The following is a 25,901-nucleotide window of genomic DNA, read 5'->3' as shown; positions in this document are numbered from 1 at the left end:
TAATATTCTGTAAGAGGTGCAGGAACTCTGCAACGGTTTAGAGATAATATTCTGTAAGAGGTGCAGGAACTCTGCAACGGTTTAGAGATAATATTCTGTAAGAGGTGCAGGAACTCTGCAACGGTTTAGAGATAATATTCTGTAAGAGGTGCAGGAAGTCAAGCAGTAGAACATTTGAGGTGCCGTTCGGTACTCAGTCCCGGTGAGTTCCTGTCCAAGTCAAGCAGTAGAACATTTGAGGTGCCGTTCGGTACTCAGTCCCGGTGAGTTCCTGTCCAAGTCAAGCAGTAGAACATTTGAGGTGCCGTTCGGTACTCAGTCCCGGTGAGGTCCTGTCCAAGTCAAGCAGTAGAACATTAGAGGTGCCGTTCGGTACTCAGTCCCGGTGAGTTCCTGTCCAAGTCAAGCAGTAGAACATTTGAGGTGCCGTTCGGTACTCAGTCCCGGTGAGTTCCTGTCCAAGTCAAGCAGTAGAACATTTGAGGTGCCGTTCGGTACTCAGTCCCGGTGAGCTCCTGTCCAAGTCAAGCACTGTGAGACCACATGTCCATGCTGCAGCGTCTTTGTACAAATCAGTTATGGCAGATTAAGGATTCAATCTATAGCGCAGAACATCTGCCTTATAGTGCAATTGAAATTTAAAGGTCATTTCCGTTTTGGCCAACGTATTCCGCGTTTGTCGAGAATGCAGTCTTGGCGAATGCGGGAACAGTGCTTTTAAATTTCAGTCGAGCTATAGTGCAGAATCGGATTGAATCTAGGCCTTAGTCTGCCAGTGATGGCCCGTCCGTCACAACTATGTACCATCATTGATTTTTGTGCTATTTGGTGAACACACATCTCCTGTTGTTTTCTCCTATTCACATTAAACAACACGTCTTCCATTCCTTGTTTTGACCGTGGTTTTAATAAAAGTCCTGTGCCTGCCAGTCGTTGGGCAGAAGGGGTTTGCAGGATAATAAAAGTCCCGTGCCTGCCAGTCGTTGGGCAGAAGTGGTTTGCAGGATAATACAAGTCCTGTGCCTGCCAGTCGTTGGGCAGAAGTGGTTTGCAGGATAATAAAAGTCCTGTGCCTGCCAGTCGTTGGGCAGAAGTGGTTTGCAGGATAATAAAAGTCCTGTGCCTGCCAGTCGTTGGGCAGAAGTGGTTTGCAGGATAATAAAAGTCCCGTGCCTGCCAGTCGTTGGGCAGAAGTGGTTTGCAGGATAATAAAAGTCCCGTGCCTGCCAGTCGTTGGGCAGAAGTGGTTTGCAGGATAATAAAAGTCCCGTGCCTGCCAGTCGTTGGGCAGAAGTGGTTTGCAGGATAATAAAAGTCCCGTGCCTGCCAGTCGTTGGGCAGAAGTGGTTTGCAGGATAATAAAAGTCCCGTGCCTGCCAGTCGTTGGGCAGAAGTGGTTTGCAGGATAATAAAAGTCCCGTGCCTGCCAGTCGTTGGGCAGAAGTGGTTTGCAGGATAATAAAAGTCCCGTGCCTGCCAGTCGTTGGGCAGAAGTGGTTTGCAGGATAATAAAAGTCCCGTGCCTGCCAGTCGTTGGGCAGAAGTGGTTTGCAGGATAATAAAAGTCCCGTGCCTGCCAGTCGTTGGGCAGAAGTGGTTTGCAGGATAATACAAGTCCCGTGCCTGCCAGTCGTTGGGCAGAAGGGGTTTGCAGGATAATAAAAGTCCCGTGCCTGCCAGTCGTTGGGCAGAAGTGGTTTGCAGGATAATAAAAGTCCCGTGCCTGCCAGTCGTTGGGCAGAAGTGGTTTGCAGGATAATAAAAGTCCTGTGCCTGCCAGTCGTTGGGCAGAAGTGGTTTGCAGGATAATAAAAGTCCCGTGCCTGCCAGTCGTTGGGCAGAAGTGGTTTGCAGGATAATAAAAGTCCCGTGCCTGCCAGTCGTTGGGCAGAAGTGGTTTGCAGGATAATAAAAGTCCCGTGCCTGCCAGTCGTTGGGCAGAAGTGGTTTGCAGGATAATAAAAGTCCCGTGCCTGCCAGTCGTTGGGCAGAAGTGGTTTGCAGGATAATAAAAGTCCCGTGCCTGCCAGTCGTTGGGCAGAAGTGGTTTGCAGGATAATAAAAGTCCCGTGCCTGCCAGTCGTTGGGCAGAAGTGGTTTGCAGGATAATAAAAGTCCCGTGCCTGCCAGTCGTTGGGCAGAAGTGGTTTGCAGGATAATAAAAGTCCCGTGCCTGCCAGTCGTTGGGCAGAAGTGGTTTGCAGGATAATAAAAGTCCCGTGCCTGCCAGTCGTTGGGCAGAAGTGGTTTGCAGGATAATAAAAGTCCTGTGCCTGCCAGTCGTTGGGCAGAAGTGGTTTGCAGGATAATAAAAGTCCCGTGCCTGCCAGTCGTTGGGCAGAAGTGGTTTGCAGGATAATAAAAGTCCTGTGCCTGCCAGTCGTTGGGCAGAAGTGGTTTGCAGGATAATAAAAGTCCTGTGCCTGCCAGTCGTTGGGCAGAAGTGGTTTGCAGGATAATAAAAGTCCTGTGCCTGCCAGTCGTTGGGCAGAAGGCATTAGAAGGATCGTGTTATAAAACAGAAAACTTTAGTCAACCTACACAATGGCTAGCATGCCTCCAGCTAGTAGTGAACAGAACATAAGGCCAAAGGGTTTATGGGTAGCAGAGAAACAATCATTTTGTACCTCAGACATTTCCAGGAGAACGTTTTAACTAAAAAAAGAGAAAGATACACTTTTTTTGTGTAGAGTTTGTTTCTGTGTAGTGTAACCATTTAAGATTGAAAAGGTCATTTTTACAACAACAACAACTGGTCTTCAGTATCCCCCGCGTGTGAACGAGTCTTAGAGCCTTCTCCATAAGGGTGGATAGTTGGACTGTTCCATTTCCATGCACATACAGGGGAGAGAAAGCACCTCGTCAACAGTCAGTAGGTCCGATGAGAAGGGCGAGAGGGGTAGTGTGTCCCATGCAGGACAAACAGTAATTCAGTTGTTTGTGTGTGTGTGTGTGTATCCATTCCTGTATGTATATACAGTATATACATGGTTATTTTGGCTTGCCAGGCCTCTTGCTGTGCCACAGGTGTGTATGTATATACAGTATATACATGGTTATTTTGGCTTGCCAGGTCTCTTGCTGTGCCACAGGTGTGTATGTATATACAGTATATACATGGTTATTTTGGCTTGCCAGGTCTCTTGCTGTGCCACAGGTGTGTATGTATATACAGTATATACATGGTTATTTTGGCTTGCCAGGTCTCTTGCTGTGCCACAGGTGTGTATGTATATACAGTATATACATGGTTATTTTGGCTTGCCAGGTCTCTTGCTGTGCCACAGGTGTGTATGTATATACAGTATATACATGGTTATTTTGGCTTGCCAGGTCTCTTGCTGTGCCACAGGTGTGTATGTATATACAGTATATACATGGTTATTTTGGCTTGCCAGGCCTCTTGCTGTGCCACAGGTGTGTATGTATATACAGTATATACATGGTTATTTTGGCTTGCCAGGCCTCTTGCTGTGCCACAGGTGTCCTGGTAAGGTGAAGGCGTCGACACTCATGGACATGGTCTTGGACGGGATACAGCTGAACTGTTTCCTGTCGGAGCTGTACTTATAGATGGACTCCACCAGGGCGGGGCTTACGACACGCGGGCCCACCCCGGCCAATCGGATGAGCTCGTCAGTCTCGGGGCTCATGGTGTAGACGGCTCGGAACTGACAGTTGGAATCACGGAACAGAATCAGGAAGTGGTTGGCTGGACTCTTCTCCATCTCCTGGTGGGGGGGGGGGAGAAAACAATGTTTGTGTGGAAGAAAATTTGTCTTCAGTGTGTGTGTGTGTGTGTGTGTGTGTGTGTGTGTGTGTGTGTGTGTGTGTGTGTGTGTGTGTGTGTGTGTGTGTGTGTGTGTGTGTGTGTGTGTGTGTGTGTGTGTGTGTGTGTGTGTGTGTGTGTGTGTGTGTGTGTGTGTGTGTGTGTGTGTGTGTGTGTGTGTGTGTGTGTGTGTGTGTGTGTGTGTGTGTGTGTGTGTGTGTGTGTGTGTGTGTGTGTGTGTGTGTGTGTGTGTGTGTGTGTGTGTGTGTGTGTGTGTGTGTGTGTGTGTGTGTGTGTGTGTGCGTGCGCGCGCGTGTGTGTGTGTGTGTGTGTGTGTGTGTGTGCACTTTTGAGCAGTATTTCAAAGAAAACTAAGTCTGGTTAGTTAGTACTGTGTGTGTATAAAGCCCTATGTGGTTGTGTTAGTACTGTGTGTGTATAAAGCCCTATGTGGTTGTGTTAGTACTGTGTGTGTATGAAGCCCTATGTGATTGTGTTAGTACTGTGTGTGTATAAAGCCCTATGTGGTTGTGTTAGTACTGTGTGTGTATAAAGCCCTATGTGGTTGTGTTAGTACTGTGTGTGTATAAAGCCCTATGTGGTTGTGTTAGTACTGTGTGTGTATAAAGCCCTATGTGGTTGTGTTAGTACTGTATGTGTATAAAGCCCTATGTGGTTGTGTTAGTACTGTGTGTGTATAAAGCCCTATGTGGTTGTGTTAGTACTGTGTGTGTATAAAGCCCTAAGTGGTTGTGTTAGTACTGTGTGTGTATAAAGCCCTATGTGGTTGTGTTAGTACTGTGTGTGTATAAAGCCCTATGTGGTTGTGTTAGTACTGTGTGTGTATAAAGCCCTATGTGGTTGTGTTAGTACTGTGTGTGTATAAAGCCCTATGTGGTTGTGTTAGTACTGTGTGTGTATAAAGCCCTATGTGGTTGTGTTAGTACTGTGTGTGTATAAAGCCCTATGTGGTTGTGTTAGTACTGTGTGTGTAAAAAGCCCTATGTGGTTGTGTTAGTACTGTGTGTGTATAAAGCCCTATGTGGTTGTGTTAGTACTGTGTGTGTATAAAGCCCTATGTGGTTGTGTTAGTACTGTGTGTGTATAAAGCCCTATGTGGTTGTGTTAGTACTGTGTGTGTATAAAGCCCTATGTGGTTGTGTTAGTACTGTGTGTGTATAAAGCCCTATGTGGTTGTGTTAGTACTGTGTGTGTATAAAGCCCTATGTGATTGTGTTAGTACTGTGTGTGTATAAAGCCCTATGTGGTTGTGTTAGTACTGTGTGTGTATAAAGCCCTATGTGGTTGTGTTAGTACTGTGTGTGTATAAAGCCCTATGTGGTTGTGTTAGTACTGTGTGTGTATAAAGCCCTATGTGGTTGTGTTAGTACTGTGTGTGTATAAAGCCCTATGTGGTTGTGTTAGTACTGTGTGTGTATAAAGCCCTATGTGGTTGTGTTAGTACTGTGTGTGTATAAAGCCCTATGTGGTTGTGTTAGTACTGTGTGTGTATAAAGCCCTGTGTGGTTGTGTTAGTACTGTGTGTGTATAAAGCCCTATGTGGTTGTGTTAGTACTGTGTGTGTATAAAGCCCTATGTGATTGTGTTAGTACTGTGTGTGTATAAAGCCCTATGTGGTTGTGTTAGTACTGTGTGTGTATAAAGCCCTATGTGGTTGTGTTAGTACTGTGTGTGTATAAAGCCCTATGTGGTTGTGTTAGTACTGTGTGTGTATAAAGCCCTATGTGGTTGTGTTAGTACTGTGTGTGTATAAAGCCCTATGTGGTTGTGTTAGTACTGTGTGTGTATAAAGCCCTATGTGGTTGTGTTAGTACTGTGTGTGTATAAAGCCCTATGTGGTTGTGTTAGTACTGTGTGTGTATAAAGCCCTATGTGGTTGTGTTAGTACTGTGTGTGTATAAAGCCCTATGTGGTTGTGTTAGTACTGTGTGTGTATAAAGCCCTATGTGGTTGTGTTAGTACTGTGTGTGTATAAAGCCCTATGTGGTTGTGTTAGTACTGTGTGTGTATAAAGCCCTATGTGGTTGTGTTAGTACTGTGTGTGTATAAAGCCCTATGTGGTTGTGTTAGTACTGTGTGTATAAAGCCCTATGTGGTTGTGTGAAATACAGTGAGGACATCCCACCTCCACCATCTTGTTCTTCTGAGTCTCGTTGACCTTGCCAGCCAGACAGCAGCGAGACAGAGCGTTGTGGATGATGAACTTATTGGACTTGAAGCTCGGCTCCTTGAACAGTTTGGGCCCTGGGAAACACACAGGCACGCACGCACACACACACACACACACACACACACACACACACACACACACACACACACACACACACACACACACAGGCACACACACACACACAGGCACGCACACACACACACACACACACACACACACACACACACACACACAGGCACACACACACACACAGGCACGCACACACACACACACACACACACACACACACACACACACACACACACACACACACACACACACACACACACACACACACACACACACACACATACAACAAGTTTAGATTTTATTTAGGGTACAACAGTTTTATAACAGGACAAGTCTTTGACATCATTCCATTTCCTATCACGTCGTACCGGTGTATTCTGGAATGGAAGGGGAGGAGCCATTGGAGCCGATCTCCCAGTCCTTGTCTCCGTTCTGATTGGCCAGTCGGCTCGGTGACATCAGACGTGAGGGCGAATCAGGGCGGCTGGAAGAGAGGAAGGGTAAGTGTTAGTAGAATACTGAAGGTGTAGTTCTGAAATGTGATTGGTGCATCAGCTGTTTTTCTCTTGTTACATCAGTCACTGACAGTCACTCAATTAGCCCATGTCAGCTAGATGTTTTTACATTGCTAAGTTAGTCTAGTGGCCAGCTATGTACACTTGTAATCATGGGCGAATTACCAGCCGGGAGGGGCCCCATTAATTGTGTTAGTCAGTTTAACTTAGATATCCTATTTTTTTAAAATTATAATCTCCACCCATGGCAACATTTGTAGAATTGCAGGGAATTGGATTTAACATTTAAAAATCTTGGATGGATGTGGTTACGCAGATGAGCGAGCAAGTGAGGCCCCTCATGATTCGTTTTTTTGTGGCCCCCGCCCACATTATGGCCCCCACCCATTCTGTTTTAAATTAATTGTTGTTTTCACTTGTATGGTATTTGTGAATGACTCGGGTGGCCTTTTTTTTTTTTACCCTGGATGAATATACCAGAGAGAGAGAGAGAGAGAGGGAGAGAGGGACAGAGGGACAGAATGAGAGAGAGAGACAGAATGAGAGAGAGAGACAGAATAAGAGAGAGAGAGACAGAATGAGAGAGAGAGAGACAGAATGAGAGAGAGAGACAGAATGAGAGAGAGAGAGACAGAATGAGAGAGAGAGACAGAATGAGAGAGAGACAGAGAGGGAGAGAGGGACAGAATGAGAAAGAGAGACAGAATGAGAGAGAGAGACAGAATGAGAGAGAGAGACAGAGAGGGAGAGAGGGAGAGAGGGACAGAATGAGAGAGAGAGACAGAATGAGAGAGAGAGACAGAATGAGAGAGAGAGACAGAGAGGGAGAGAGGGTGAGAGGGACAGAATGAGAGAGAGAGACAGAATGAGAGAGAGAGAGAGAATGAGAGAGAGAGACAGAATGAGAGAGAGAGAGACAGAATGAGAGAGAGAGAGACAGAATGAGAGAGAGACAGAGAGGGAGAGAGGGAGAGAGGGACAGAATGAGAGAGAGAGACAGAATGAGAGAGAGAGACAGAATGAGAGAGAGAGAGACAGAATGAGAGAGAGAGACAGAATGAGAGAGAGAGGGAGAGAGGGACAGAATGAGAGAGAGAGACAGAATGAGAGAGAGAGACAGAATGAGAGAGAGAGAGACAGAATGAGAGAGAGAGACAGAATGAGAGAGAGACAGAGAGGGAGAGAGGGAGAGGGGGACAGAATGAGAGAGGGGGACAGAATGAGAGAGAGAGACAGAATGAGAGAGAGAGAGACAGAATGAGAGAGAGAGAGACAGAATGAGAGAGAGAGACAGAATGAGAGAGAGAGGGAGAGAGGGACAGAATGAGAGAGAGAGACAGAATGAGAGAGAGAGACAGAATGAGAGAGAGAGAGACAGAATGAGAGAGAGAGACAGAATGAGAGAGAGACAGAGAGGGAGAGAGGGAGAGGGGGACAGAATGAGAGAGGGGGACAGAATGAGAGAGAGAGACAGAATGAGAGAGAGACAGAATGAGAGAGAGATACAGAATGAGAGAGAGAGAGACAGAATGAGAGAGAGAGAGACAGAATGAGAGAGAGAGACAGAATGAGAGAGAGACAGAGAGGGAGAGAGGGACAGAATGAGAGAGAGAGACAGAATGAGAGAGAGAGACAGAATGAGAGAGAGAGAGACAGAATGAGAGAGAGAGACAGAATGAGAGAGAGAGACAGAGAGAGAGACAGAATGGGAGAGAAAGAGACAGAGAGAATGAGAGAGACAGAGACAGAGACAGAGAGAGAGAGAGACAGAGAGGGAGAGACAGAGACAGAGAGAGAGAGAGACAGAGAGGGAGAGACAGAGACAGAGACAGAGAGAGACAGAGAGGGAGAGACAGAGACAGAGAGGGAGAGACAGAGACAGAGACAGAGACAGAGAGAGAGAGAGACAGAGAGGGAGAGACAAAGAGGGAGAGACGGAGAGAGAGAGACGGAGAGACAGAGAGGGAGAGACAGAGAGGGAGAGACAGAGAGAGAATTAGGGAGAGATAAAGGGAGAGAGAGACAGAATGAGAGAGATAGAGATAAAGGGTCAGAGAGAAAGAGAGCGAGTGTTACCTGGATGGTTTCTTGCTAGGGTTAGGGACGGTGTGGTTAGGGACGGTGTGGTCAGGGACGGTGTCGTCAGGGACGGTGTTGTCAGGGACGGTGTTGTCAGGGACGGTGTCGTCAGCCATAGCAGCCAGGTTGAGAGAGGAGTGAGAGTACACCTTAGTCAACTTAGAACCTGGAGAGAGAAGGAGGGAGAGAGAGAAGGAGAGAGAGAGAGAAGGTGGGAGAGAGAGGACAGAGAGAGGGGGGAGAGAGAGAAGAATAGAGATAAGAAGGGAGAGAGATAAGAAGGGAGAGAGGACAGAGAGATAGAGAAGAAGAGAGAGAGAAGAAGAGAGAGATAAGACGGGAGAGAGAGAAGGGAGAGAGAGGAGAGAGAGAAGAAGAGAGAGAAAAGAAGGGAGAGAGGAGGGAGAGAGGAGGGAGAGAGAGAAGAAGAGAGAGAAGGGAGAGAGAAGAAGAGAGAGATAAGAAGGGAGAGAGAGAAGAAGGGAGAGAGAAGGGAGAGGAAGAAGAGAAGAAGAGAGAGATAAGAAGAGAGAGAGGAGGGAGAGGAGGGAGAGGAGGAGAGAGAAGGAGGGAGAGAGAGGAGAGGGAGAGAGAGGAGGAGGGAGAGAGAGGAGGAGGGAGCGAGAGGAGGAGGGAGCGAGAGGAGGAGGGAGAGAGAGGAGGAGGGAGAGAGAAGAAGAGAGAGATAAGAAGGGAGAGAAGGAGGGAGAGAGAGAAGGAGGGAGAGAGAGGAGGAGGGAGCGAGAGGAGGAGGGAGAGAGAGGAGGAGGGAGAGAGAGGAGGAGGGAGAGAGATAAGAAGGGAGAGAGATAAGAAGGGAGAGAGAGGAGAGAGAGGAGGAGGGAAAGAGAGAAGGAGGGAGAGAGAGGAGGAGAGAGAGGGGGTGGGTACAGTATGTTGATAACTTGTCATTATGCAGAGTAAAGCAGCAGAAGACGAGAGCATCAGAGTGCTGGGCTGGAACAAAAGCCTGCACCTCCGTCCCCCTGTCCCAGACACTGTAAAGGGGAGCAGTCCATTACCCATAGTGCTCCTGGCTGGGCTGCGGGACAGCTGTGACTCCTCCCGGGTCATGCTCCGAGGTCGGGGGCGGGACTTCTTGGCGGCGACTCGTCCCTGATTGGTGTGTTTCTGACACAGCACCTTATCCAGGTCAGACATGATGCGTATCTGCTGGCGGTGGGCGTACTCCTTCCGCGTGAAATCACCACGGCGACTGGGCGTGGTCGGGGGGGTGAGGGAGGGGACACCGGCGGCGGGGGGAGGAGTGCAGGGGAGGGGAGGGGTCTGTGGGAGAGAGCCTCTTCGCTCCTCCTCCTCAGAGGGGGGTCTAAAGGAAAGATGGAGGGGAAGGGGGGTTAGTGTTATGGTGATGATCTATATGTTTATTTGCTGAGTGGATGATAAGTGTGTCTGTGTGTGTGTCTGTGTGTCTGTCTGTGTGTGTGTCTGTGTGTGTGTCTGTGTGTCTGTCCATCTGTGTGTCTGTGTGTGTGTCTGTGTGTCTGTCCATCTGTGTGTCTGTCCGTCTGTCTGTGTGTCTGTGTGTCTGTCCGTCTGTCTGTCTGTCTGTCTGTGTGTCTGTCTGTCTGTCTGTCTGTCTATGTGTCTGTATGTTTATTTGCTGAGTGGATGATGAGTGTGTCAGTGTGTCTGTGTGTCTGTGTGTCTGTGTGTCTGTGTGTCTGTGTGTCTGTGTGTCTGTCTGTCTGTCTGTCTGTCTGTCTGTCTGTCTGTCTGTCTGTGTGTGTGTGTGTGTGTGTGTGTCACCTGCTCTCTCTCTCCTGTTCGTTCCACTGTCTCCTCCTCTTCAGGTCCTCTGCTCTTTTCTGCTGTCTCCCCAACAGAGCAGCTCTCCTCTGAGCCATCTCATCTTCACAACGCACCTCCTCCTGCGCACACACAAACACACACACACACACACACACACACACACACACACAAACACACACACACACACACATTGTCATTACTTTATTGGCTACCACTAGAAACACATCATCTTTGATTTCCTTATGAGTCAATAATGAAACGATGAACTTCAATTAACATTGTCTTATCTACATCTAAGGGCCTAGAGGGCAGAGGGTTAGTTAGGGCATGTTTCTGGGAGGGACTATTCTCTCTCTGTCTCTCCCTCCGCCAGACTCACCTTGAAGAAGAATCCAACCCCTCCTCTCGCCTCCGGTTCCGTCTGCTCTGTGGGTTCCACTGAGGGTTCTCGGAGTTCTGTGTTCTGTGTCTGTTCTATTTGATACCCTGTATATTCCCTCGGTTCTCCCGTGGGTTCCGTAGGTTCCAACGTTTCTCCTGTTGGAGGTTCTGTGTGGTCGCTCATGGAGTCAGAGAACAACTCCTGTCCTTCTGTGTCAGTTGGCTCGTCACTGCCCCCCTCTGGCCCTCCCAGGGATGACAATGACACCTCCATCAGGCTGCAACGATTCCCTCCTCCTCCTCTCCCTCCCTCCCCTCCTCCGCAGTAAGCGGCCGACAGCGACAGGGTCTCGCTCTCAAAGGAGCCCTCGGAGGGGGCTCCAGAGCTGCTGCCACCCCCAGAACGGCCTCTCCTGGGTTGGGGAAACACGGGCCGGCCTCCCCCTAAACCCTCCTGCTCCTCCAGCTCCAGGCTGAACTGCGTCTCGCTGGAGCCCGTCTCTGAGGTACTCTCCTCGGGCTGGGGCAGCATGGCGGCAGGGGGTTCCTGGGGGGTGCAGGGGCCCCCGATACGGAAAGAGGAGGAGGTCTGGACCTGGCACTGGCTGGGGGAGACGCGTCGCAGGTGTGGGAGGGAGTCCACATGCTGCGGGGGGGTGAGGACACGGGTGGAAGGAGGGAACTTCAACTCAGAAGGGCGGGGGTGGGGTTGGGAGGGGCGCGGGTGGTGCTTAGGGCTACGGGGGGAGGAGGAGTGGATCTTTGTGCGTGGGGCAGGGCAGGAGGAGGAGATGGGGGTTTTGGGAGGGTTGGAGGAGAGCTGGGGGAGGGCCCTGCGAGAGGGGGAGGTAGTGGAGGTGGGGGTTTTGGGAGGGGTGGAGGAAAGCTGGGGGAGGGCCCTGCGAGAGGGGGAGGTAGTGGAGGTGGGGGGTTTGGAGCCTGCAGGAATCACCCACGCCTTACTGATGCTCTTGGTCGGGGTTCTAGTCGGACTCTTAGTGGGGGTCCTGGGTGGTGTCCTGGGTGTACTTTTAGGTGTAGTTTTGGGTGTAGTTTTAGGTGTGGTTTTGGGTGTAGTTTTAGGTGTGGTTTTGGGTGTAGTTTTAGGTGTGGGTTTGGGTGTGGTCTTCTTGCCCATTAGCTGTTGTTGTTGTTGGGTCAGTTTCTGCATGTCGTTCTGTAGTGACCTCAGAGCCTCACTCAGCTTCAGGACCACCTCATTATACTCCCCTAGAACAGCCCCTCCCCCCGGCTCAGGCCCCTCCCATTTATCCGCCCCTTTCTCAGCCCCCTTCCTCGTATCCATGGAAAACGTCACCTGCTTCTCCAATCGCGCCTGGGGGCGGGAGTTCCCTTCATCTGCCTTATCTTTCTCCTCTCCCTCTTCTCTCTCCTCCTCCTCTTTCACCTGCTTCTCCAATCGCGCCTGGGGGCGGGAGTTCCCTTCGTCTGCCTTCCCTTTCTCCTCTCCCTCTTCTCTCTCCTCCTCCTCTTTCAGCTGCTCCTCCATGCGGCTGAGACGCTCCTCCAGAGATATAGGCTCCTCTCCTCCCTCTCCTCTCTTCAGCTGTAGGAAGGCAGTCTTGCCCAGCCTCTGTCTGTGTCTGGTGAATATGGCCTCTATGCGTCTCTTCTGGGCCTCGATGGCTCTGCGTTTCTCCTCCAGGCGGGCCCCCAGCTCCCAGGCCTCTGTACCCGGCTCAGGGTGCTTCCCTCCTGGGCTAGGGGTGGTGTGGGTGGGGGTATGGAGGGTGGGGGTGGTGTGGGTGGAGGTATGGAGGGTGGGGGTGGTGGGGGTCAGGGTGCTGGCCGACTCCTCTCCCGGTGCGGCTGGCTGTCTCCTTCTGTCCCGCCGCTCGGCGAAGCTCGTCATCTGCGGGCTGCTGCTGCTGCTGCCCCCGGTGTTGCTGATGCTGCCGTTGCCGTGATGACCGTGGCCAGGGCGGACGTTGCCGGGGGTGTTTCTAGGAAGGTCGTCGGAAGCTTCCGATGAGTCCACACTTCCGTCGCGGAGTACCGAGTCATCGTCCCGCGAGCCATCCGATCTCCCCTTCTCCCCCTTCTCCCTGCCTCCCACTCTCCGCTTCTCTCCTCCGCCCCCCTCCCCTCCTATTGGTCGGTAGAGCATTCCGGAGCGGCAGGGGGCGGAGCTGCTGAGCTGGGTCAGGTCGTATTCAGGAGAATGAAGGAAGAAACCTGCAGGAGCTCCTTCTGGACGCAAGCGTGGCTCTGGCCTTCTTTCTCCTCCTCCTCCTCCTCCTCCATCTCCTTTCTCTCCTCTTTTCCCTCCTCCACCTCTTTCTCCTCCAGGAGTGTGGATGATCTCGACTGTCGGCAGCTCCCCTAGGGCCGGTGTGTGTGAGTGTGTGTGCGGGCCCCAGGAGGAGCGTTGAGGGACAGAGGCGCTGACCAGGTGACTGAGGTCCTCGGGGGGGCTGTAGGGGACCCGTGTCATCCCCGATGACATCCTGCTCGATGAAGTCATCATGGCGGGCACGCCGGCGGTCAGGCTGTTGGTGCTGGCAGAATGCACGGGGTTGCCCATGACAACGTCCACGTCACTGTCCAGACCGAATGGAATACTGAAGGTCACAGCCGAGAGTGGACGACTGGAGAGAGAGAGGGAGAGAGAGAGAGAAAGAGGGGAAGAGAGAGAGAGAGACAGAGAGGGAGAGAAAGAGGGAGGAAGAGAGAGAGATGGAGAGAAAGAAGGAGGAAGAGAGAGAGATGGAAAGAAAGAAGGAGGAAGAGAGAGAGAGAGAGAGAGAGAGAGAGAGAGAGAGAGAGAATGAGGAAGATAGAGAGAGAGAAGGAGGAAGAGAGAGAGAGAGAAAGAGAGAGATGGAGAGAAAGAAGGAGGAAGAGAGAGAGAGATGGAGAGAGAGAAGGTGGAAGAGAGAGATATTGAGAGAGAGAAGGAGGAAGAGAGAGAGAGAGAAAGAGAGAGATGGAGAGAAAGAAGGAGGAAGAGAGAGAGAGAGAGAGAGAGAGAAGGAGGAAGAGAGAGATATTGAGAGAGAAGGAGGAAGAGAGAGAGAGAGAGAGAGAGGTCCAATGAACTAGAAGGATGGTCCTAAATAAATATCTCCCCAGGCTGAAACATCCTACTCACCGGATCTGTTTCTTGGTCCACATGTTCCCTTCTAAATGTGACAGAAAGGGAGATGTAGTCAGGAAGAGATCTCCAACACTTAGACTTCTCTCAATTGCATACTCCTCGTGTCCTCTTTCCTCGTCGTCTTCTCAAAACCCATTGGATGAGAAAGCCAGAGGTCCCTCCCCTCTGACCTTTACCCTCCAATGGGTTTTGAGAAGTAGACGAGGAGCGAGGACAACGAGGACAACGAGGAGTATGCAATTGAGGAAAAGCCCACAGATGCAAAAAGGCAGCTTTTAAACTACATTACCCAGAATTCCCATCTCTCTTACCAGATGACGCAGGAGAGGATATGGGGACAAAGGGCTGTTTGAAGATATAGGAGGGAGAGCCACTGGAACAGAAAACACATTATTATTCACAATGACTCTGTAATATACGTCTCGTTCTGCCATAGATACAATAAACATGTGGATGTGTTTCTGTTTGGTTCCTCACTGCTCTCTGGGGTCTAGACCCGTAACACATCATGACGAAGACTGTGTTATCGAGACTCATAGTAATGGATGTGTTTCTGTTTGGTTCCTCACTGCTCTCTGGGGTCTAGACCCGTAACACATCATGATGAAGACTGTGTTATCGAGACTCATAGTAATGGATGTGTTTCTGTTTGGTTCCTCACTGCTCTCTGGGGTCTAGACCCATATCACATCATGATGAAGACTGTGTTATCGAGACTCATAGTAATGGATGTGTTTCTGTTTGGTTCCTCACTGCTCTCTGGGGTCTAGACCCGTAACACATCATGACGAAGACTGTGTTATCGAGACTCATAGTAATGGATGTGTTTCTGTTTGGTTCCTCACTGCTCTCTGGGGTCTAGACCCGTAACACATCATGACGAAGACTGTGTTATCGAGACTCATAGTAATGGATGTGTTTCTGTTTGGTTCCTCACTGCTCTCTGGGGTCTAGACCCGTAACACATCATGATGAAGACTGTGTTATCGAGACTCATAGTAATGGATGTGTTTCTGTTTGGTTCCTCACTGCTCTCTGGGGTCTAGACCCGTAACACATCATGATGAAGACTGTGTTATCGAGACTCATAGTAATGGATGTGTTTCTGTTTGGTTCCTCACTGCTCTCTGGGGTCTAGACCCGTAACACATCATGATGAAGACTGTGTTATCGAGACGCCAATGAGATTCAGTATATAACACAGACTCATAGTAATGGATGTGTTTCTGTTTGGTTTCTCACTGCTCTCTGGGGTCTAGACCCGTAACACATCATGACGAAGACTGTGTTATCGAGACGCCAATGAGATTCAGTATATAACACAGACTCATAGTAATGGATGTGTTTCTGTTTGGTTTCTCACTGCTCTCTGGGGTCTAGACCCATATCACATCATGATGAAGACTGTGTTATCGAGACGCCAATGAGATTCAGTATATAACACAGACTCATAGTAATGGATGTGAAAGAACGTGGAAATGCATTGCACTTGGTTGATTGCTGTAGTTTCCCGGTTGCTTTGCACTGTCAAACAATAACTACATGTAGAATGAATGTGTCCTGATTTTACCTGTTGCTGTTCCCACTGACAGGACTGGTGCAGTCCAACAACCCTGAGGCATCTGGCACACAGAGAAACCTATTCATGTTATCAACCATAAGGCCACCTAAACAGGTTATACAGCAGTCTAATCTCGCTCTCTCCCTCCCTCCTTCCACTCTCTTTCTCACACACACACACACACACAACACACACACACACACACACACACACACACACACACACACACACACACACACACACACACACACACACACAGACCTCCCCTACCTGTCAGGTCTAGAGGTAGTAACGGCTTGACAAAGTCAGGTTTATGCACCTCGAACCATCCCAGCAGCTCTGCTATGAAGCTCATGATGTTCACCTGAAGGAGAACAGGGGAATGAACACAGTAATGGTACAGGGTAACCCCCAACAGGGGAATGAACACAGTAATGGTACAGGGTAACCCCCAACAGGGGAATGGACACAGTAATGGCACAGGGTAACCCCCAACAGGGGAATGAACACAGTAATGGTACAGGGTAACCCCCAACAGGGGAATGGACACAGTAATGGTACAGGGTAACCCCCAACAGGGGAATGAACACAGTAATGGTACAGGGTAACCCCCAACAGGGAATGGACACAGTAATGGCACAGGGTAACCCCCAACAGGGGAATGAAGACAGTAATGGTACAGGGTAACCCCCAACAGGGGAATGAACACAGTAATGGTACAGGGTAACCCCCAACAGGGGAATGAACACAGTAATGGTACAGGGTAACCCCCAACAGGGGAATGAACACAGTAATGGTACAGGGTAACCCCCAACAGGGGAATGAACACAGTAATGGTACAGGGTAACCCCCAACAGGGGAATGAACACTTTTTGTAATGGAACCCTTTTTTTACAGTAATAATCCAGTAACAACATTCTGGCCGACAGTCTGTCGTTTACAGACGGGGAAGTGGAGGGTTAAAGGAGAGGTACAGATGTAGGATCTTCATTTGATCACTCTTTTTGTTTTTTATTTCTCCTTTATTTAACCAGGTTACGCCAGTTGAGAACAACTTCTCATTTACAACTGCGACCTGGCCAAGAATAAAGCAAAGCAGTGTGACACAAACAACACAGAGTTACACATGGAGTAAAACAAACATACAGTCAATAACACAATAGAAAAAAAATGAAGTCTATATACAATGTGTGCAAATGATGTGAGGAGGTAAGGCAATAAATAGGCCATGGTAGCGAAGTAATTATAATTTAGCAAATGAACACTGGAGTGATAGACGAGCAGATGATGATGTACAAGTAGAAATACTGGAGTGTAAACGAACCAAAAAGTAAATAAAAACAACATGGGGATGAGGTAGGTAGATTGGATGGGATATTTACAGATGGGCTGTGTACAGCTGCAGCGATCGGTAATCTGCTCTGACAGCTGGTGCTTAAAGTTAGTGAGGGAGATATAAGTCTCCAACTTCAGCGATGACCAGGAGCGCGTGCTACGGGTGGGTGTTGTTATGGTGACCAGTGAGATATACCTGCTGGAGCGCGTGCTACGTGGTGGGTGTTGTTATGGTGACCAGTGAGATATACCTGCTGGAGCGCGTGCTACGGGTGGGTGTTGTTATGGTGACCAGTGAGATATACCTGCTGGAGCGCGTGATATGGGTGGGTGTTGTTATGGTGACCAGTGAGCTGAGATAAGGCGGAGCTTTACCTAGCAAAGACTTATAGATGACCTGGAGCCAGTGGGTCTGGCGACGAATATGTAGCGAGGGCCAGCCAACGAGAGCATACAGGTCGCAGTGGAGGGTAGTATATGGGGCTTTGGTGACAAAACGGATGGCACTGTGATAGACTGCATCCAATTTGCTGAGTAGAGTGTTGGAGGCTATTTTGTAAATGACATCGCCGAAGTTGAGGATTGGTAAGTTTTACGAGGGTATGTTTGGCAGCGTGAGTGAAGGAGGTTTTGTTGCGAAACAGGAAGCCGATTCTAGATTTAATTTCGTATTGAAGATGTTTAATGTGAGTCTGGAAAGAGAGTTTACAGTCTAGCCAGACACCTAGGAGTTTGTAGTTGTTCACATATTCCAAGTCAGAACCGTCCAGGGTAGTGATGCTAGTCGGGCGGGCGGGTGCAGGCAGCGATCGGTTGAAAAGCATGCATTTAGTTGTACTAGCGTTTAAGAGCAGTTGGAGGCCACGGAAGGAGAGTTGTATGGCATTGAAGCTTGCCTGGAGGGTTGTTAACACAGTGTCCAAAGAAGGGCCAGATGTATACAGAATGGTTTCATCCGCATAGAGGTGGATCAGGCATCTGCCGCAAGAGCGAGATCGTTGATATATACAGAGAAAAGAGTCTGCCCGATAATTGAGCCCTGTGGCTCCCCCATAGAGACTGCCAGAGGTCCGGACAACAGGCCCTCTGATTTGACACACTGAACTCTTTCTGAGAAGTAGTTGGTGAACCAGGTGAGGCAGTCGTTTGTGAAACCAAGGCTATTGAGTCTGCCGATAAGAATACAGCGATTGACTGAGTCGAAAGCCTTGGCCAGGTCGATGAAGACGGCTGCTAAGTACTGTCTTTTATCGATGGCGGTTATGATATTGTTTAGAACCTTGAGCGTGGCTGAGATGCACCCGTGACCAGCTTGGAAACCGGATTGCACAGCGGAGAAGGTACGGTGGTATTCGAGATGGTCAGTGATCTGTTTGTTAACTTGGCTTTCGAAGACTTTAGAAAGGCAGGATGGATATAGGTCGGTAACAGTTTGGGTCTAGAGTGTTTTGTTGAGCAGCATCCCCCTTCGAAGTGGGGGATGACCGCGGAAGCTTTCCAATCTTTAGGGATCTCGGACGATACAAAAGAGAGGTTGAACAGACTGGTAATAGGGGTTGCAACAATGGCGGTGGATAATTTTAGAAAGAGAGGGTCCAGATTGTCTAGCCCAGCTGATTTGTACGGGTCCAGGTTTTGCGGCTCTTTCAGAATATCTGCTATCTGGATTTATGTGAAGGAGAAGATGGGGGGGCTCGGGCAAGTAGCCGCGGGGGGTGCGGAGCTGTTGGCCGGGTTTGGGGTAGCCAGGAGGAAAGCATGGCCAGCCGTAGAGAAATGCTTATTTGAAATTCTCGATTCTCGATATCGGTGGTGACAGTGTTACCTCGCCTCAGTGCAGTGGGCAGTGCAGTGGGCAGCTGGGAGGAGTTGCTCCTATTCTCCATGGACTTTACAGTGTCCCAAAACTTTTTGGACTTTTTTGGAGTTTTACAGGATGCACATTTCTTTTTGAAAAAGCTAGCCTTTGCTTTCCTAACTGACTGCGTGTATTGGTTTCTGACATCCCTAAAAGTTGCATATCGCGGGGACTATTCGATGCTAGTGCAGTCCGCCACAGGATGTTTTTGTGCTGGTTGAGAGCAGTCAGGTCTGGAGTGAACAAAGGGCTATATCTGTTCTTAAGAACGACCAGGCATCCTCGACTGACGGGATGAGGTGAATATCCTATCAGGATACCCGGGCCAGGTCGATTAGAAAGGCCTGCTCGCAGAAGTGTTTTAGGGAGCGTTTGACAGTGATGAGGGGTGGTCGTTTGACCGCGGACCCATAGCGGATGCAGGCAATGAGGCAGTGATCGCTGAGATCCTGATTGAAAACAGCGGAGGTATATTTGGAGGGCAAGTTGGTCAGGATAATATCTATGAGTTTGCCCATGTTTACGGATTTAGGGTTGTACCTGGTGGGTTCCTTGAGAATTTGTGTGAGATTGAGGGCATCTAGCTTAGATTGTAGGACTGCCGGGGTGTTAAGCATATCCCAGTTTAGGTCACCTAGCAGAACGAACTCTGAAGATAGATGAGGGGCAATCAATTCACATATGGTGTCCAGGGCACAGCTGGGAGCTGAGGGGGTATATAACAGGCAGCAACAGTCAGAGACTTTTTCTGGAGAGATTAATTTTTAAAATTAGAAGCTCGAACTGTTGATGAGAATTTGTAGGGTGTTTAAGGTTTAAAAAGGCTTCTAAAGTTTGTAATATCTGCTTAAAAATGTCAGACTTGATTTGCCCTAATTAAAAATACCCCTACAAAAAAAAGGCCATTATATTATAATCCACATAATAATCAACATTCTCCTATTGCTGCAGCAAAGTGGCTCAAATTAAGATCCTACATCTGTATGTTCCTACATCTGTAAGTCTATGTTCTGGACAGAGACGGCGCTATAGAGTTGCACATACGTGTAGTGTTGGTTTAGAGGTGTAGTACTATGTCCTGGACAGAGATGTACCTACCTGTAGTGTTGTGGAGAGGTGTAGTACTATGTCCTGGACAGAGATGTACCTACGTGTAGTGTTGTGGAGAGGTGTAGTACTATGTCCTGGACAGAGATGTACCTACGTGTAGTGTTGGCGGGGCGTAGAGCAGGTCCTCCAGCTCCAGGTGACAGCACCTCTGTAGACTGGTCTCACTGATCTCTCTGATCAGCTGCAGGTTATACAGACTGTCTGCTACTGACATGGTGTCCTTCAGACACACATCTAGAGGAGAGGGGCAGGGGGAGGAGGAGGAAGAGGGGGAGGAAGAGGGGGAGGAAGAGGAAGAGAGGGGGAGGGAGAGGATGCAGGAGGGTGAAGGGGTAGGAGGAGGGTGAAGCCAGAGGAGGATGGAGGAAGGGAGAGGGGTAGATATCAGAGTGTGAGAAATGTATGCAAGATGCTACAGTGTGTGTGTGTGTGTGTGTGTGTGTGTGTGTGTGTGTGTGTGTGTGTGTGTGTGTGTGTGTGTGTGTGTGTGTGTGTGTGTGTGTACCCTCCAGTGGCAGCAGGTCAGGACAGTAGTAGTGCAGAACAGCAGCTATAGCACAGCCATTAGACAGATCCCTTACACCAGACACCAGAGGAAAAGTAGGAGTCTGCTTAGACAGAACCTTATCCTTCCTATAACGGATCTGACAGAGAGGGAGGGAGGGAGGGAGGGAGGGAGGGAGGGACATGAGAGAGAGAAGGAGAGAGAGAAAAAAACAACAATTAACTACCTATTGTTCAATGAGTTATTCAGACCAAAAGGCCCAGAATTACCCAACAATACAGATGACTTTGCCACGATGTTTAGAGAAATGATCAAGACATGTCATAAACTCCACAGCCAGCCAATAATCTACCAACACAGCAGAGAAAAGAAATCTGACAAACCAAGCACAAGACTTACTGCAGCACAGTACTTTGCTGAGCACACACACACACACACAAGCAGCGCACACGCTGAACAGAGTTATGGCTCACATGTCAAACGAGACACTGCAGTGAAAAGAGGGATGGGAGACAGAAAGAAAGAAAAGAAAGGAAGTGCAGAAAAGAGTTGAAGCAGTGTGAGCTGAGACTATAGCGCTCTCTGGTGGACATGCAGTGGAACAACAGGCAGTACAACCACAAGGCACTTGAGTGACTGAACCACTAAGGAGAAAGAAGAAATCAAGTGAGACCAGAAAACGACATCCAATGGACTTTGGCGCAAAAGCCATGACAGGGAGACATGGTAGAGTGGTAACGTGCGTGCAATCAGTTTCTCCCAACGCCACATGGGTACACTGCAGCATCCACCAAGAGGCTCTTGCTGCCAAGGGAATGCCTGACAGCTTGAAAGACGTTTTGGACACTACAGTGAAAATGGTTAACTTTGTTAAAGCAAGGCCCCTGAACTCTCGTGTATTTTCTGCATTATGCAATGATATGGGCAGCGACCATGTAACGCTTTTACAACATACAGAGGTGCGCTGGTTATCAAGGGGCAAAGTATTGACACTTATTTTTGAATTGAGCGACAAGCTTAAAATTGTGTGTTAGCAGACTGAAAAACAACAAGCTCCTTCCTCTAGAGAACTGTGTTAGCAGACTGAAAAACAACAAGCTCCTTCCTCTAGAGAACTGTGTTAGCAGACTGCAAAACAACAAGCTCCTTCCTCTAGAGAACTGTGTTAGCAGACTGAAAAACAACAAGCTCCTTCCTCTAGAGAACTGTGTTAGCAGACTGAGGACAACAAGCTCCTTCCTCTAGAGAACTGTGTTAGCAGACTGAAAAACAACAAGCTCCTTCCTCTAGAGAACAGTGTTAGCAGACTGAAAAACAATAAGCTCCTTCCTCTAGAGAACTGTGTTAGCAGACTGAAAAACAACAAGCTCCTTCCTCTAGAGAACTGTGTTAGCAGACTGAAAAACAACAAGCTCCTTCCTCTAGAGAACAGTGTTAGCAGACTGAAAAACAACAAGCTCCTTCCTCTAGAGAACTGTGTTAGCAGACTGAGGACAACAAGCTCCTTCCTCTAGAGAACTGTGTTAGCAGACTGAAAAACAACAAGCTTCTTCCTCTAGAGAACAGTGTTAGCAGACTGAAAAACAACAAGCTTCTTCCTCTAGAGAACTGTGTTAGCAGACTGAGGACAACAAGCTCCTTCCTCTAATATATAGGGTTTCCATCCCCAGAGAGCAGGGTTGGAATGTCTGTCTGTCTGTCTGTCTGTTAGCTGAGAGAGAGAGAGAGAGAGAGCAGCCACAGGGTTGGAGTGTCTGTCTGTCTGTCTGTCTGTTAGTTAGCTGAGAGAGAGAGAGAGAGAGAGAGAGAGAGAGAGAGAGAGAGAGAGAGCAGCCACAGGGTTGGAGTGTCTGTCTGTCTGTTACTTAGCTGAGAGAGAGAGAGCAGCCACAGGGTTGGAGTGTCTGTCTGTCTGTCTGTCTGTTAGTTAGCTGAGAGAGAGAGAGAGAGAGAGAGAGAGAGAGAGAGAGAGAGAGAGAGAGAGAGAGAGAGAGAGAGAGAGAGAGAGAGAGAGAGAGAGAGAGAGAGAGAGAGAGAGAGAGAGAGAGAGAGAGCGAGAGAGAGAGAGAGAGAGAGCAGCCACAGGGTTCGAGTGTCTGTCTGTCTGTCTGTCTGTCTGGCTGGCTGTCTGTCTGGATGGCTGTCTGTTAGTTAGCTGAGAGAGAGAGAGCAGACGCAGGGTTGGAGTGTCTTTCTGTCTGTCTGGCTGGCTGTCCGTTAGCTGAGAGAGAGAGAGCAGACGCAGGGTTGGAGTGTCTGTCTGTCTGTCTGGCTGGCTGTCTGTCTGGATGGCTGTCTGTTAGTTAGCTGAGAGAGAGAGAGCAGACGCAGGGTTGGAGTGTCTTTCTGTCTGTCTGGCTGGCTGTCCGTTAGCTGAGAGAGAGAGAGCAGACGCAGGGTTGGAGTGTCTGTCTGTCTGTCTGGCTGGCTGTCTGTCTGGATGGCTGTCTGTTAGTTAGCTGAGAGAGAGAGAGCAGACGCAGGGTTGGAGTATCTGTCTGTCTGTCTGTCTGTCTGTCTGTCTGTCTGTCTGGCTGGCTGGCTGGCTGGCTGTCTGTTAGCTGAGAGAGAGAGACGAGGAAGAGGAGGAGGAGGAGGAGGAGGAGGAGGAAGAAAGGGAGGAGGAGGAGGAGGAGGAAGAAGAGTGGCGTATACGTTACCACTGGAGGTTTATTCCCAGACTCCTCCTTCAAACAAAAAGCGATGGCATGCTGGATGAGGATGGCAGAGAGAAGGACAGGCGTAAACACCCACGGGTCGCCATGGGAACTGCCATACACAGTCACGTGACGAGGGGCAGGCGGGGGACAGGGGGGTTGAGGAGGGGGAGGGGGGGGAGCAGAGATACATTAAGGTAAGAACCCCCTTCTCACCTCCCCACGATGCACAGGAGAGAAGTTTCCCCTATGTACAGATCTAGGATCAGTTTCCCCTAGGTACAGATCTAGGATCAGTTTCCCCTCCCCCAATCCTTAATCATTAGTGGGGAAAATGCACAAACTGACCAAAGATCAGTCCGGTACTTCGCCCTACTCTGGCCCCATCACCCCCTCCACCATCTACACGGAGTGTACAAAACATTAGGAACACCTTCCTCCTACATTACATGTGTTGTCCCATTTTGTCTCAATTCATCAGGGAATGGACTCTGCAAGGTGGTGAAAGCATTCCAACGGGGTGCTGGTCCATGTTGACTCTGCAAGGTGTGGAAAGCATTCCAACGGGGTGCTGGTCCATGTTGACTCTGCAAGGTGGTGAAAGCATTCCAACGGGGTGCTGGTCCATGTTGACTCTGCAAGGTGGTGAAAACATTCCAACGGGGTGCTGGTCCATGTTGACTCTGCAAGGTGGTGAAAACATTCAAACGAGGTGCTGGTCCATGTTGACTCTGCAAGGTGGTGAAAGCATTCCAACGGGGTGCTGGTCCATGTTGACTCTGCAAGGTGGTGAAAACATTCCAACGGGGTGCTGGTCCATGTTGACTCTGCAAGGTGTGGAAAACATTCCAACGGGGTGCTGGTCCATGTTGACTCTGCAAGGTGGTGAAAACATTCCAACGGGGTGCTGGTCCATGTTGACTCTGCAAGGTGGTGAAAACATTCCAACGGGGTGCTGGTCCATGTTGACTCTGCAAGGTGGTGAAAACATTCCAACGGGGTGCTGGTCCATGTTGACTCTGCAAGGTGGTGAAAGCATTCCAACGGGGTGCTGGTCCATGTTGACTCTGCAAGGTGGTGAAAGCATTCCAACGGGGTGCTGGTCCATGTTGACTCTGCAAGGTGTGGAAAGCATTCCAACGGGGTGCTGGTCCATGTTGACTCTGCAAGGTGTGGAAAACATTCCAACGGGGTGCTGGTCCATGTTGACTCTGCAAGGTGGTGAAAACATTCCAACGGGGTGCTGGTCCATGTTGACTCCAATGCTTCCTACAGTTGTGTTGAGTTGGCTGGATGTCCTTTGGATGGTGGACGATTCTTGATACACAGGGGAAACTGTTGAGTGTGAAAAACCCAGTAGCGTTGCAGTTCTTGACACAAACCCTGTGACCCTGGTACCTACTACCATACCCCGTTCAAAGACACTTAAATCTTTTGTCTTGTCCATTCACCCTCTGAATGACCCACATACACAATCCATGTCTCAATTGTCTCAAGGCTTAAAAATCTTTCTTTAACCTGTCTCCTCCCCTTCATCTACACTGGTCGAAGTGGATTTAACAGGTGACATCAATAAGGGATCACAGCTTTCACCTGGATTCACCTGGTCAGTCTCATGGAAAGAGCAGGTGTTCCTAATGTTTTGTCCACTCAGTGTAGAGGTAGATGATGAGAGGTGAGTTGTCCGTAACCACAGGATCAGGGGCTGCAGTCATAAAGCCTCTTAGAGTGCTGATCTAGGATCAGTCCCCTCCTTTTATTCCTTAAGATTTAAGAGGCCAAACTGATCTTAGACCAGCACTCCTACTCTGAGACGCTTCATGAATATGGACCCGCTGTCAGTGACTATAACCTCAGAGGTTCAAAGTTCATAAGGTCAGGGTCATGTATATAGTGTCACACAGCAGGGAGAGAGAGAGAAAGTGGGAAAGAGAGAGAGAGAAAGTGGGAAAGAGAGAGAGAAAGTGGGAAAGAGAGAGAGAAAAGAGGAGAAAGAGAAAAGAGGAGAAAGAGAAAGAGAAAAGAAGGGGTGGATAGATATAAAGCATTTCGAAAGAGAAACATTATTTACAATGAGGCAGACATATCATGAGAGAGAGAAGAGCGAGAGAGGAGAGAGAGAGAAGAGAGAGATAAAAGAGAGAGAGAAGAGCGAGAGAGGAGAGAGAGAGAGAGAGAGAGAGAGAGAAGAGAGAGATAAAAGAGAGAGATAAAAGAGAGAGAGAGAGAGAGAGAGAGAGAGAGAGAGAGAGAGAGAGAAGAGCGAGAGAGGAGAGAGAGAGAAGAGAGAGATAAAAGAGAGAGAGAGAGAGAGAGAGAGAGAGCGAGAGAGAGAGAGAGAGAGAGAGAGAGAGAGAGAGAGAGAGAGAGAGAGAGAGAGAGAGAGCGAGAGAGAGAGAGAGAGAGAGAGAGAGAGAGAGAGAGAGATAAAAGGAGTACACTTACTGGGACCAGTTTCCAGTACCAGCGGGTGGGACACTGCCATACAGAAGCGAGAGATGTGAGAGAGGAGAGAGAGAGAGAGAGAGAGAGAAGAGAGAGATAAGAGAGAGAGAGAGAGAGAAATAAAAGAGAGAGAGAGAGAGAAGAGAGAGATAAAAGAGAGAGAGAGATAAAAGAGAGAGAGAGAGAAGAGAGAGAGAGAGAGAGAGAGAGAGAGAGAAGAGAGAGATAAAAGAGAGAGAGAGAGAGAGAAGAGAGAGATAAAAGAGAGAGAGAGAGAGAGGAGAGAGATAAAAGAGAGAGAGAGAGAGAGGAGAGAGATAAAAGAGAGAGAGAGAGAGAGAGAGAGAGAGAGAGAGCAGTTGAAGTGATAAAAACTTTAGGGACACAGCAGTTTAGTCTTTAGTAGCAGTCTTATTTTGATGTTTAGAAATGCTTGCATGTGTGTGTGTGTGTATTTATTGACGTGTGTATGTGTATGTGTGTGTGTATGTATGTGTGTATGTGTGTGTGTATGTGTGTGTTTATGTATGTGTGT

At 49.0% G+C, this 25,901-nt stretch overlaps 1 protein-coding gene across 4 annotated transcripts in view; it reads right to left on the bottom strand.

The window, feature by feature from the left end:
• Window positions 1-1,653: 1,653 nt before the first annotated feature.
• Window positions 1,654-25,901, bottom strand: part of LOC110487212 (calmodulin-regulated spectrin-associated protein 3) — a 41,206-nt gene continuing 16,958 nt past the window's right edge. Inside the window, exons 5-20 of one of the 4 annotated variants that reach the window (XM_036948875.1) lie at window positions 25,367-25,399; window positions 22,925-22,975; window positions 20,265-20,403; window positions 19,854-19,993; window positions 15,727-15,820; window positions 15,466-15,517; window positions 14,207-14,268; window positions 13,890-13,920; window positions 12,186-13,386; window positions 10,776-12,095; window positions 10,394-10,515; window positions 9,646-9,953; window positions 8,621-8,789; window positions 6,398-6,513; window positions 5,916-6,034; window positions 1,654-3,731 (exon numbers count right to left, since the gene is read on the bottom strand). In XM_036948875.1, the coding sequence (XP_036804770.1) occupies window positions 3,447-3,731; window positions 5,916-6,034; window positions 6,398-6,513; window positions 8,621-8,789; window positions 9,646-9,953; window positions 10,394-10,515; window positions 10,776-12,095; window positions 12,186-13,386; window positions 13,890-13,920; window positions 14,207-14,268; window positions 15,466-15,517; window positions 15,727-15,820; window positions 19,854-19,993; window positions 20,265-20,403; window positions 22,925-22,975; window positions 25,367-25,399 (4,242 nt within the window). In that variant the 3' untranslated portion in view covers window positions 1,654-3,446. Of the gene's footprint in view, window positions 3,732-5,915; window positions 6,035-6,397; window positions 6,514-8,620; window positions 8,790-9,645; window positions 9,954-10,393; window positions 10,516-10,775; window positions 13,387-13,889; window positions 13,921-14,206; window positions 14,269-15,465; window positions 15,518-15,726; window positions 15,821-19,853; window positions 19,994-20,264; window positions 20,404-22,924; window positions 23,034-25,366; window positions 25,400-25,901 lie in introns of all 4 variants that reach the window. The other 3 variants (XM_036948873.1, XM_036948876.1, XM_036948874.1) reach the window with 3 other exon arrangements.

This window comes from Oncorhynchus mykiss, chromosome 17 (assembly GCF_013265735.2).
Source record: "Oncorhynchus mykiss isolate Arlee chromosome 17, USDA_OmykA_1.1, whole genome shotgun sequence".
Lineage (NCBI taxonomy): Eukaryota > Metazoa > Chordata > Actinopteri > Salmoniformes > Salmonidae > Oncorhynchus > Oncorhynchus mykiss.
The sequence above is the reverse complement of the archived record's forward strand: the minus strand, read 5'-3'. Positions and strand labels throughout refer to the sequence as shown.